This window comes from Manduca sexta, chromosome 2, assembly GCF_014839805.1.
Source record: "Manduca sexta isolate Smith_Timp_Sample1 chromosome 2, JHU_Msex_v1.0, whole genome shotgun sequence".
In the NCBI taxonomy this organism is placed as follows: domain Eukaryota; kingdom Metazoa; phylum Arthropoda; class Insecta; order Lepidoptera; family Sphingidae; genus Manduca; species Manduca sexta.
In genome coordinates this window covers 4,938,318-4,951,619 of record NC_051116.1, presented here as the reverse complement: position 1 = coordinate 4,951,619, position 13,302 = coordinate 4,938,318, and the positions used below count along the sequence as shown (strand labels likewise).

General features: G+C 35.1%; 1 protein-coding gene across 1 annotated transcript in view; it reads left to right on the top strand.

Moving 5' to 3' along the window:
• The window catches only part of LOC115452398 (irregular chiasm C-roughest protein), a 109,398-nt gene extending 96,709 nt beyond the window's left edge, over positions 1–12,689 (top strand). Inside the window, exons 17-22 of the mRNA XM_037437751.1 lie at positions 4,813–4,996; positions 5,848–5,949; positions 7,014–7,094; positions 7,917–8,002; positions 8,777–8,870; positions 9,687–12,689. Of these exons, the coding sequence (XP_037293648.1) occupies positions 4,813–4,996; positions 5,848–5,949; positions 7,014–7,094; positions 7,917–8,002; positions 8,777–8,870; positions 9,687–9,724 (585 nt within the window). The 3' untranslated portion in view covers positions 9,725–12,689. The remainder of the gene's footprint in view (positions 1–4,812; positions 4,997–5,847; positions 5,950–7,013; positions 7,095–7,916; positions 8,003–8,776; positions 8,871–9,686) is intronic.
• The last annotated feature ends 613 nt before the right edge of the window (positions 12,690–13,302 follow it).

The window sequence follows — 13,302 nt, the reverse complement described above, 5'->3', positions numbered from 1 at the left end:
TGGTAGATCTACGTAACCAACAGCCTAGGTGCAAAACAAATAATATCTCCTGACCAGTTTATTTGTAACTCGAGCAAAAAAACAGTCCTTAATCAAACTCTTTAGTAAGATGCTTTGGTTAGTTTCTACAGGTGGTGGCCTAACAAAGGTTACTGGTTAGGGTCTGGTAAGCCTCGGTGCACTGTCTAGTCCACGGTAGCGGAGCGCCTGAACCCATGACGTGGCCTGTGCCATTTATGGGAATCTGTTAAACCTAGTATCAAAACTAAAATTAATTATTGATTGGTATTAAATTGAGATTTCCTAGAATTGGTCCAATTAGCCAATAGCCGTTTATAGCTTCCAATAGAATGTTAGTGAAGGGTTCAGCGATATATATCCTTAGTAAAAGCAATAATCGCCAACCTACAGACGTGGCAATTACGTACATACCACAAAATTTATATATAAAATTAGACCTAGGTACTACTACATCGTTTACTGGAATATGCTCAATGTGGCTAAAATAACGAATAACGGGAAAAATAATCTTAGATACTACTATTTAGAAACTACTTACTGGTGTTGTGATTTCTTATGTTTACGCGAATGTTAGACATTGAAATTAAACTAATTTTCCGGATACTATCGCGATTTTTTGTATTTTATTTTTCTCCCGGCGTTTAAATTGTTTCGCGATCTCTAATCTCCAACGCACCGTGACCATGAAGGCTGCAAAGTCTTCGAAACGTCGAGAGAAAAATAAAATACAAAAAAACGGGATAGAATCCGGAAAATTAGTTTAATTTCAATACTTACTGGTGGTAGGTCTGTCATATGTGAGAGTCCGCCTGGGTAGACCCCACTGCAAAGTCTATTTCTGCCGCCAAGCAGCAGTGTGTAGTCACTGCTATGTTCCGGTTTTAAGGACATTGAAGCCAGTGTAACTACTGGACATAATAAGACTTAACATCTCATGTCTAAGGATGGTGAGCGCAGTAGAATACCACACAATACTTTGTAATTCGAGGTGTTGGATGGTGTTTCTATTATTTATGTGCGGTCGTATCGCTTATCATCACGCAAACAAGCTCGTCTCGTCATTAAAAACAAAAAAATAAAAAAACAAAATTAGTTAGAATTAATGAATCAATCTTTAAAAGTATATGTTATGTTTAAATATTTCATGTCGTAATTGTTACTGCAATAATAATAATTATTGGAAAATACTTAATCTGAATTTAGATTCCTACTTTGTTGAAATATCAGACTGGATTTAGATGGCACTCTCAAATTACCAGGTACTATATAAACACGAAATAATGATCTTTATTTGCCCCAAAGCGAACTTCAGTATATAATATAAAAACTTATTAGAAAAACTTAACTGAATTTGCTGCTAGGTGACTGTTGCCACATAAAAAAACTCCGTCGGCTGAACAGGAAACCAGAATTCCGAGAATTTTCACATCGAACACCTAACAACCGAGCGAACTTCGTGGAATTTAATAAATTGGTAGCAAGCAGTATTATATTTTTCTGTCACAGCGGTATATACTAAATCTCTTAGTAACTATATTTCATATTAATAAAAGGTAGATATACCATTAGAAGCTGAAGACTTAAAGTTGCCAGTTGGGTTTGCATTACTTCTTGTTTAAATACATTTAAACGTTACCTCTTTCACCATAGAGTAAGTAATATACTAGGTAAGAAGAGAACGCATTTAGAATATTTGCTGGTGGTAAGATTTGTTGTATATCCACTCAGATAGCGGCCACCGTACACAAGGTGTGCTGCCATAGTGGCCTACGTAAGTGTATCACGGGATTAGCCTGTGTATATCCTCTTCAATCAGGCCGACATAATTGTGTCAACCGCCATGGGGTAATCATCTCTCGTCAGTCGACATTCAATTGGATCCCATTCCACTTACCATCAGGTGCTGTGAGGTGGTTCTGTAGCTTATTGTAGGCTTAGTAGGTTATAACAATAATTTAGGTCAGATATGATCATGAATAAATACCTTACCTAATCAATAATTAAAAAAAAACGTACGACAAGAACTACTATTTAAAATATGACACGAAAGATAGGTAAGCATTCGAAACTTATATTCGAAATGGCATTCGAAATTTAAACATATGAAATAAAAAAATTGTTATTTTATATTCCGAATAATCTAAATACAATTTCAAAGCATCGATGTTTGCCACAAAAAGTCGTTCGGGGTTCGATTTTCCTTCGCAGTAAATACGGCAAAATCGCATTACAAAAACTGCTAACGTTCGTGTTGGCAACGGAGAGTAAACAATACATCACTATCAACTGGACTCCAGAACATCTGTCTTATAGCAAATGTTTGTTTTACCGCGATCTCTGTAGACATTGCTACTACAGAAAATGTTTGTGAAGTTATATTTGGTTTATGTATTGAAATGGATGCAATACAGGACTGGGAATTTGAGATTGGTCACTAGTTTATATATTTTTTTGTTTTTCAATATAATGTATCAATTAAATTAGAATAATGCAATAAGACTAGACGGAGAAAAGGTGTGAGAAAAGAAAACAATGTTGATAATTTATTAGTCAACGTTATAATTGACAGATAAGTTGTAAGTGCATATTAAAAAAATACATTATAGATAGATTAGATAATAGCGGCGATAGCCTAGTTGTGTGTAGAACGGACTGCCGAGACCAATGTCCGAAGGTTCAAAACCCAAGGGCACACACCACTGACTTTTCTAAAATGATGTGTGCATTATCGCTTGCTTAAATGGTGAAAGACAACATCGTGATTAGACCTGCATACAGCATACCCGAGAAGTTCTCTATAGAAATTTTGAAGTCTGCCAATCTGCATTAGGCCAGCGTGGTTGACTCAGGCCTAATCCCTTCAGTAGTAGAGGAAGTCCGTGCCCAGCATTGGGACAATATAATACAGGGTTGTCATTATTATATTAATATAATGCATTTTGAATTTAACAAGTTAAACAAAATCTTGTAAAGCGTCTCTTGTTTCCATCATTTGATCTAACATGTATCAATTTACGTCCCAACCCTGACTTCCTAGATTTCGTTTCTCATCCATTCTAAACGTTAACTGCTCCACTGCTTGTAACTAAACTCACACATGTTCCCATAAAAATGAGACCACAGTACAATCTAATACGTGTGCAGAATGGCTCGCGAGCAACGCGACTTCAGTTACCATTTCGTCATAACTTGCAGTTTGAGCTGGGTGTACTGTTTCTACTTTGTTTACATCGTGCTGTCATAATGTGGCTATTACTCGTGGTTTGCGCGGAATTCGCGTAACAAATAGCTTGTTTTTTATTTCTTTTCTCTTTATTGCTGCCAAAATGAAAAAATGAAATGATTTATTTGAATCTGTAAAATGTTATACATTATTTAGATTCCGTCAACATTAACTCTACCACCAGTTCGGAAAGCAGTTCTCACCAGAGAAGAACGGGCAAGAAACTCTGGTGTTACTCTTTTCAATCAGTTTAGTGTAAAGACTACAGTACATGATAAAGTGAGAAGAGAAAAAAAAATACAATTGGTTTTTTATTAGAGCAGTTCATTTAAAAACATACGAGCTAACGGTCCACCTGATGGTATGTGGTTACCGTTGCCCATGGACGTTGGCAGTGCCAGGTACTCAACCAAGCCGCTGCCTACCGTGAAAAAACTTTTTAAACCTCGGTTGAAGGACAGGTCATAATGCCGAAGAAACACCTTGGAAGGAAGTTCATTCTAAAGCGCACAAGTTCGTGGTAAAAATGATATCTGAAAACTTTCTTGGGATGAAAACTGTGAAAGCTAAAGGCATGATATTTTTGCATTTATGGCATTTATGTCGGCCTGTTAGAACAGGATGTCCATAGGCTGATGATGAGCTGAATAATTATGGAGTGAAATAAAATTTTAATTATGTATATGTGCGTGCGTTTTTATACGTGCATTGCAATGTGACCTCACTGCATGATGGTAAGGGAAGTGGGGTCTAATAGAGTGTCGATTGAGGAGAGATGATTACCCCTCGCCAGTCGACATAATTATGCCGGTCTATTGGAACGCGATACACAGGCTGATCCCGAAACGCGACACTTACGTGGGCCACAATGGCGGGTTTTAACACCTTGTGTACGGTATATTAGTATAGATAAACGGTTCATTCCATTATATTTTGTTTTATTCACTTTTATTTACTGCCTCTGAGACGTAGTTGTATACTACGACTATCGCGGTGAGGTTTGAGGTTGGCTAAAAGACGCCGGGGTTTACTTCTCAGTAAGCTTGGAACTTGGAATTTGTGCCCGATATAGTGATAGGCATGTCCCATGTTAAATCAGCCATACCACTTGACGAAACGTGGGTGTGTTTGCTGAGAGGAAATTTATACTGATATAAAACTGAAGAGTTTGTTCGTTTGTTTGAACGTGATAATCACAGGAACTACTACACCGATTTAGAAAAAAAACTTACTGATAGGAAGCTACGTTATTCCTTAGTGCTATAGGCTATGTTCTATCCCGGAAAATATTTCACACAGGCAGAGCCACAGGCAAAAGCTAGTTTAATCATAAAAAAGTGAAAAATGTGTTAGATTTTAATGACTGACCGTATGATTGTTTATGAATTATAATAACATATCACTTTTTAGTTACATCGAGTTTTGTATTGTCGTGGTACATACAGTACTAGAGTTTCATATACAAGAAAAGTAGTGGAAATCCTTGTTAATTGAAGTTATAATGCGAATTTTTACACCTCTGCCTACCCCTGAACAGGCAGAAATTATATGTATATATTTTGTTACAGACACACGGTCAAGCCAACGGTTACGTGCCCTACGTTGATTACTCAAGAGATTACGCCCCTCCAGTTCCATCAGACTCGCTATCAGGATCTCTGTCAAGAAGTACTGACGGCTCGGGCTATCAGTGCGGCTCGTTGCACCGTCAAGCCAGCTGCGGAAGACTTGGCGGTTTAATAGGACCGGATGGTAAGTGAAAAATATTTTAAGAATCCATATCAGATGTCAGATGTTAATTAATTTATTATTCAATTAAGGTAAACTTTTTAAAAGTTGACTGAAATGGCCATTGGTATTAAGTCACCTTTATACTCTTTGTATGTAAAGTGAAATAAATAAATAAATTTCAGTAATATCAGTTACAAGACTATGGTCTACATTAGGATTGATTTGTCTATTATTTTGATTATGAAATGATTTTTTATAAGGTACGAATTATTATGTCTAAAATGACTGTCGTTAATGTTTAGGAAATTATATATTATACTAATATACCTAGAATTTATTAAATTTATGCGAATTTTCAAAATTGTAATAAAATTACTTGACGGTTTTTTTCGCACTCAGACCGCCCTGTGACCATAAGGGCAGCAAATTTTTAAAACTTCAGGATTAGAGTTAATCGTAAGTGGCGTTAGCTTAGTTGGAAGTGGAACAGACTGCTTAGACGAATGTCCGCACGTTCAAAATCCGAGGGCACGCACCTCTGACTTTTCTAAAGTTATGTATGTATTATTGCTTACTTTAAGCAGTTGCTTGGGCAAAGGTAATTATCGTAAGGAAATATACATACCTTACAAGTTCCTTATAAGGATTTTGAGGATAAGTGAGGTCTATTAAATCGGAATAGGCCAGCATGGTGGACTGTGGATTACTCCCTCACAATAATAGAGGAGGCCAGTGCCCAGCAGTGGGACAGTATATCATTATTATACAAGAAATATCTGAAAATCATCAGCTAGGTTTTTCTATCACTTTTATTCTTCACTTCACCCAAACCTCGTCACCAGGGATTTTTCATTTGTACCATTTATGTGCAGTTATTCCACTATCTACTCCTGGAGTGGTACTTGCTGGAGGTCTAGACGTGAGATATGCAGCCACTTACGGAAACCCGTATTTGAGAGGCAGCGGACCTTTGCGTAAGTTTTTAACATTATTTGAGTTATATAAAATCAAAGACAGCATTTTGCACTTGGAGTGGTCTTTGACGATATATTTCATGTTTTAGCAATTATAATTATTAAGCAGATATATATTGTTTTCTATCTAATACGCTATTTCGAAAAGGGAAAATCTCATAAATATAAAATATCTAGAAATGTATATATAATAACAAATAACAACAAAACTATCAGTTTTTATTGCTAATTGAACCCAAATTATAACCCAAAAATAAATTTAAAAAATATATAAAAAAAAAATCTTGTCCTGAACTTTTTACATTTTCAAACATATTATGCACTTTTTGAAATTTCATATTCAATTATATATTGCTCATTTAAAGAATTTACTCTTTCTTAACTATGCCGATTTGTACACATTAACATAAAGTTAATATTACGTATAAGTATCAAGAATAATCTGCAATAAATCTAGATCTAATTCACAGTAATTAATTACTCCAGTTACCCAAACTTCCAAGCCATTATGCAATACATTGTAGTTAGGAGAACAAGATTAATACTTCTGTTTCAGACACTCAAATGACCTGTCGTTACATTAGTTCTGAGTAGTAACTTTAGCATTAAAGTTTAGAACGTTTGATGAATTATTATCGGTAGATGAAATCTTTAATTTATTTTAAACTTTAAATGCTGGTGGTAGGATATATTTTATATCCGCTCGGATAGCGACCACCGTACGCAAGGTGTCAAAACTCGTCATAGTGGCCCACGCACGTGTGTCACGTTCCGGGATCAGCCTGTTTATATCCGGTTCTGACAGGCCGGCATAATTTTGTCGACTATTGAGGGGTAATCATCTCTCGTCAGTCGATATTCTATTGGATCCCACTCCACTTACCATCAGGTGCAATGGGTTCACTTCACCGTGTCCGTGCAAAAATAAATATCTATTTAAGAATGTATTTTTCATGATATTCAAATTAAGAACCAAAGACATTTCTTTATGCCATACATTTTTTTCTTTAAAATCTTATATTAAAATTTTAAAACTTGATGCATATTTTTCTTATTTTGATTAGCTTACGGGCCTCAAGTGAGCAATGAAAGAAAACCGGCACCGCCACCATACTACACAGTTAGACACAATAACCATCCACCTGGTAAGTCATTTAATTGATCCCTTTTCACATACTTAACGTTCTTAAAATATTTAGAAAATTGAAATCAAGTAGTTCATACTTAGACAAAATATGGGTCTTGTCTTGCATTCTTAGATTAATCAACATTCTTCATTGATATCCAGTGGCGGCTTTGCCCTAAGGCCTAGTAAGCCCGGACCTAAGGCGGTCACTCGATAAGGGGGCAAATTGGGACAAAAAAAAAAGATGATTACAAGAAATAACTCAAATGCAAAGTATCTTAATGTATTAAAAGCTCGCGCACCTTATGGTTATAATCTTCCTAAATAACTATTTTGGGTGCTGAGAAAGGGGCGGCACATGGCCTCAGGGCTAGAGCGGCTACTAACTGACTGCAAATCCGCCACTGTTGATATATTAGACGATTTGCCGCGGAATACACTCCACATAACGCATTGAAGTCAAGGAGACTTGCAGCATGCTATAATTTGTTGAAATGGGCAAATGACAGCAGCTATACGATTTGCACTACGTCTGAATTCTTTAAAAGCACACCAATTTAATAAAAAACGTTCGTGCTTTAATCTTACCTTTAACAGATTTAAAACCAGTGTTTATGTTAATGCAGATTATTGAATCAATAAATCACTTCATTGCAAATCACTGCACTTTTTCATTCATGCAATTCACGCCGCCGATGATAGAACCAGATGGCGGGCCCTTATAGACTCTATAGACTCAGCCTACTGCGGTCATGATCCTCAGCATTGAGGGAACGAAAGGATGGATGGATGGAAATCACTTCATGGCTTCTAGCATGTTTATCTACATAATTCTTTACAGTGTCTTCCCCTTCGTCAACTTCCTCGCGGCCAATGACCAGTCCAATAGCTTCATCATCTTCAACCAATAGTGGAGCTCAGCCGCAAGTAAGTATCGTATTTTCACCCATAGTGCTTTGTAATTCAAAGATTGCTGATAAGATATATTTTATATTCGCCCGGATAGCGACTACCGTGCACAAGGTGTTAAAACCCGCCATAGTGGCCATGTCAGTGTGTCACCTTCTGGGATCAGCCTGTGTATATCCAGTTGCAACAGGCCGGCATAATTGTGTCGACTGTCGAGAGGTAATCGTTTCTAGTCAGTCAAGTTTCTATTGGACCCCACTCCATTTACCATCAATTGCAGACAGGTCATTTTGCTGTGACCTTTTTTAAAAAAAACATCTGGATGTTGATCCTACTGTTTGTGGGCAGTCAAGTCGCTTACCATCAGGCAGGTGGCATGCTAGATTTAAAATTCAGTTGTTTGATAAAAAGAATGACATCGTACTGTATAATTTTCAATTTAAAAATATCAGAGTTGAATACCATTTGACATAAAACATTTATATGTGATGAACAAAAATAAATTTTGATTATTTCTGATCTTGTAATACCTACAGTTATTTTAATATGATAAAGCAGTGAACTTGTTAATTCTCATATTAAATTCTCCAGAATTTGAGTTCAGGAATGATATTGATAAAAAAAATATTGGTCTTTATTTACAGCTAAAATGAGTCGAAAATGGCTAAAATTTGTGCCCATGATGCCAATAGCACATCACATTATAGGAAGACTACGCGAATAAACGATAACATGGGTGGATTTACCAACCTACCTATCCCTTAAAGTACAAGGTTTGTCATTGTTTCACAGGTGCCTAAAGCCTCTCCACACTCATCAGGAGGTTTGTACATTCTCCCGCCGTCCAATCAAGGAAATTCACCATCGAATCAAATCACTGCCAAAGGTAATTCTATTTGTACAATCTGGAGATTTGCCAATACCTTTACTTATTATGATAGCATGTTAGTGATTTTTTTCACTAGGAACCTATTAATCGGGTTAGAATTCCGGTTTTCTTAGTAACCTATTCATTTGATTAACCATTTTACGGGTGATAACGGTAGTAATAATTAATGGTTAAATACTGCTAATCACTCCAAAGGAATAATAGAAGAGTAAATTTTTTAACGCTAATATCGACCTTATGTAAGAACTTGATTGTAAGCCAGGTAGCATTTATCTCAGTGTTTGTAGCAGAAAAATAACCCAGATTAGACCCTTCGAGTGGTTATTGAACCTTGGTTTTCAATAATGACGACGTTTGAATTGTTTGAATGGGTTTGAATTCTTTGTCTTAAATTTATACTATTTTGGGATTAGTTCGCTTGTCTTCATAAAATATTATAGTCCTGCTTTAGTGGGATTGTTGTAATGCCTAACAGTACGAGTACCAATCCCGTGTTGAGGTCCGGGGTTCAAATCCCGGGTCGAGCCAAAATAATTGTGTCTAGGTTTTTCCATCTTAAATATTATTCGCGAGTCGCAGCTCGGAGTCAGGAAGTTGGTGGTGCGATACCCCGTGCCTTGGAAAGGGTGTAAATCCGTTGGTCCTGCGCCTGATCTCTCTTCCGTCATGGATTGTCCTTTAACTGGTCTATGAGAGTGAACACAAAGCGTTGCTATGTATTGCGCAAATATAGGAACAGTTTCAATTTTTTTGCATTTTAGGAATAAGTATTTTTGAAAGCGTTTTATACAGTTAATAACGATTTTTTTCTAGGTAATGGAGTCCAGTTGACAGCTGGAACGCACGTGTAAGAAAAAATAGAATGAAAACGTCCTAAATTAAACTATAGTAGTGAATTTGATAGATAATTACTGCTATTGTCTCAAAGAGACTATAAGTTTGAAAATGAAGTGCAATTTGTTACTGTACCAGGATTTAAGCTGAGGATATTTAGTAAAGTAACTTCATAGTGGAAGTGACCCAACTGCACCTAATGGTAAGTGGAGTGGAGTCCAATAAAATGTCGACTGATGAGAGATGATCCCTCGACAGTCGACACAATATGGGGCTTTCAAATATTCGTCTTTTTTTAAATAATTACTTAACTTCCATTAGAAACTTCTAGAAGTTAAACAGATGAATTTGAACTTGAAAACATAACTGAACCTCATTTAAATGCTGGTCCAGTAAGCCTAATTAAAATTTTAAAGAAAATATTTCTCAGTGTACTTAGCGGGGATACGAGAAGTTTTCGAAACGAGCCTAAAATTTAAAAGCTTTAAATGTCCACGTCAAAGAAAAACTTAAATTAAGCTGTTTAGTAAACTAATTTTATTCAAGTTAATATAACTTAGCAGTAAGTTTCATCGACGTGATCCGAAACACTTGTTATGTGTTTTTAATGAAAATTTTCATGTTTTTCGTGACATTAATGAAAGTGTTGCACTAAGGTTCAAAGCTTGTACCTTTATGATATGAATTATAAGTCATTTTATTAAAAAAAACACATGACTATCAATGCGAAATTATATTATGTGAATGCCTAAACTTTCTATAATTTAATATAATTGATTTGTGTATATTTCTTATGAAATTAATAAATATTTCAATTTCTCGTGTGATAATTAATTAAGAATGTGTGCTTCGTTTAGAATATTTGAAAACTTGAAAAGTGAAAATACTTAAATGATATTATTGGAAAAATGTTTGTCTTAAAATAATTTTATTTGAAACATATAAATATTTTTGAAAGTGAACTATCATTTTTTAAATGCGTGATTTTAATCTTAATATTACGTCGTACCCTATACATAAATGTATTATTATATTTAAATATCAAAATATACAAATAGTGCGTGACTACCTCGGTGGCGTAGTTGTAATACGTAAGATCTCGTGTTCGATCCCGGGTCGCGCAGTGATTTTTTTTTCAACCCAATATCAGCCCGGTGTTTGGAATTATTGGCCTATATGGCGATAGGCTTGCTCCCTATCACATCATAGGTCGGAACACAGCGGAGATTGAGTGTACCAGTTACGCCTCTGCCTACCCCTTCGGGGAAAGGCGAGTGTGTACACACCAACAGTAACAATATATCACCTAATATAATATTTCAACGCTAAATTAGCAGGTATAATAAAACTACATTTCAAAGGCCAACGATTCAAAATTAGAACAATTATTACTTCACTTTAATTACTTTCACAACTTTAGTAGCGCAACTAACAGTTATTATGCACTTTGGCTTTGGTTCATACGTCCAAATTACTTAATAATTATTATAGTATATATTTCGTAATATAGTATCAGCCCTGTATTATATACTGTCCCACTGCTGGGCATGGGCCTCCTCTACTACTGAGAGGGATTAGGCCTTAGTCCACCACGCTGGCCTAGTACTTATTGGCAGACTTCACATACCCTCAAAATTTCTATACAGAACTTCTTAGATGTGCAGATTTCCATACAATGTTTTCCTTCACCGTTAAAGCAAGCGATAATTCACAATGAATACACACATAAATTGGAATGGCAGAAATGCAAGTTCTTGGGTTTTGAACCTGCAGTCATCCGTCACGGCAGTCCGTTCTTCTCCGGCCTAGGCTGTCGCCACTTTTATCTATTAATAAATTTATTTATATAGCGCATCGCTAGCAGAGATTTTTTTAGTTTTTTTTGCAATCGCTCTGTTCCAAAAGCATTTTTTGCATAAACAAGTAAGGTGGCATTAAATGTAAATACTTGGAGAGTTATTTTAACTAAGACTGAAAAAATAATTTTACTATACTACGCCTATTGTAAATATAATTAAGGATTTTATTTGAATGTAACTTGATTTGTACTTTTATTTTGTGAATGAAACAAATAAGGACTATTTCTCAAATACATTTGCGATTTATTAATTTATGAAATGTAGTTATAAATCGTCAATTTTGCTATTAATAGTGTTTTTTAATTATTTTATTTTTATTTGATGAAACATTTTGAGATCATTTTAATTGATATATATTTAACTAATAGAGTATGTATACGTCTGGAGCCAAATAAAATGCAGTGTTTTTTTATTAAGTCAAAAGAAACAATAAACAACCCAAGCTACGTATAATTTTTATTAGTAAGGTCCTAAAGTCACTGAGTATAGTCTTATTTGCATCAAATTTTTTGGTCGCAATTGTATTTTTATCGTCATAGAAGCAAACTAGTCTAAGTAACATTGAACATTGGAAATAACTTCGTAATTTCTAAGAGCTCTAAGTTTTATTATGTTGCACACCTACTGTGCTGATGAAAAGCTTTTATATTTAATTTTATAGTACTGAAAAATCTCTACATTTTTTATAAATACTATTCCAATTTGACGAATTGTTTTTGCTACACATTTTTGTAATTATTTCTTTGTTAATATTAAAACAGAACTGTTTTACGAATTTTGTCGCGGTTTATATTATAATTGTCTCTCAGAAAAATTGATACATTTTTGATACATTTTAATGCTTGTATTATCATTTATATTTTAATGTACTTAATTTATCTCCTTTGTGATACATTTACTAAATGACTGCTATTTAGAAATCTTTTGTATTAATATAATATTTGCCTAAGAATTTTCTTTTGTGTTTAAGTTAGTAATGTAATTAATTTTACAGCGTCTGCGAAATCGAAGGGTTTCATGATTTTATGAAATATTTTAGTGTTTAAAGTAATTAAGGAGTCTGTACTGGTAGGTAAAGGAATGTTTCTTTTGATTACGCCAGTAATAAAGTGGATTTGATGAACGTTTTTGTTTTATTATATTCCCATTCTTGTTCTTGTTACAGGAATTTCCCTGGAAAATGTGTGATGAATACACTTTTATTAAACTGAGAGGAATTTAAAAATAAATATACAGAAAAATATAAATGACAACTTGGAAAATAACAGTAATTATTATAATCTAGGAAACGGGGAAGTGGGTCATCTGATGTAAGTAGTTTCGCCACCCGTAGACCTACCATTGAATAAAAAAAAAACTCTCAGCACCCAAGTGGGGTGAGCATTAGACCGAATCTTTAAACCTTGTACGCTCCACACCGGCATACCAACCAAAACCCGCGGTTGCTTTTAGCGCATATGGGACGTTTGAATACCCCGAAGAAAAGAAACATATTGTTACGCACCGCTACCCTAGCCGATGACATCGGGCGTTTCCGGAAATATTCGGCGGCACAGCCGGGTAGAAGAGAAGGCATGTCACGCCGTGAACATAGAGTAAGTAACATACTATGTAAGACACGACAATTCTATTATTCTCTCTGGTTATACGTAGTCAAACATTGTATTCTCTATTAGGTAGCAAAGAACGAAAACATATAATATTATAAAATGCTTCTAGAAGATTCATTCACTATA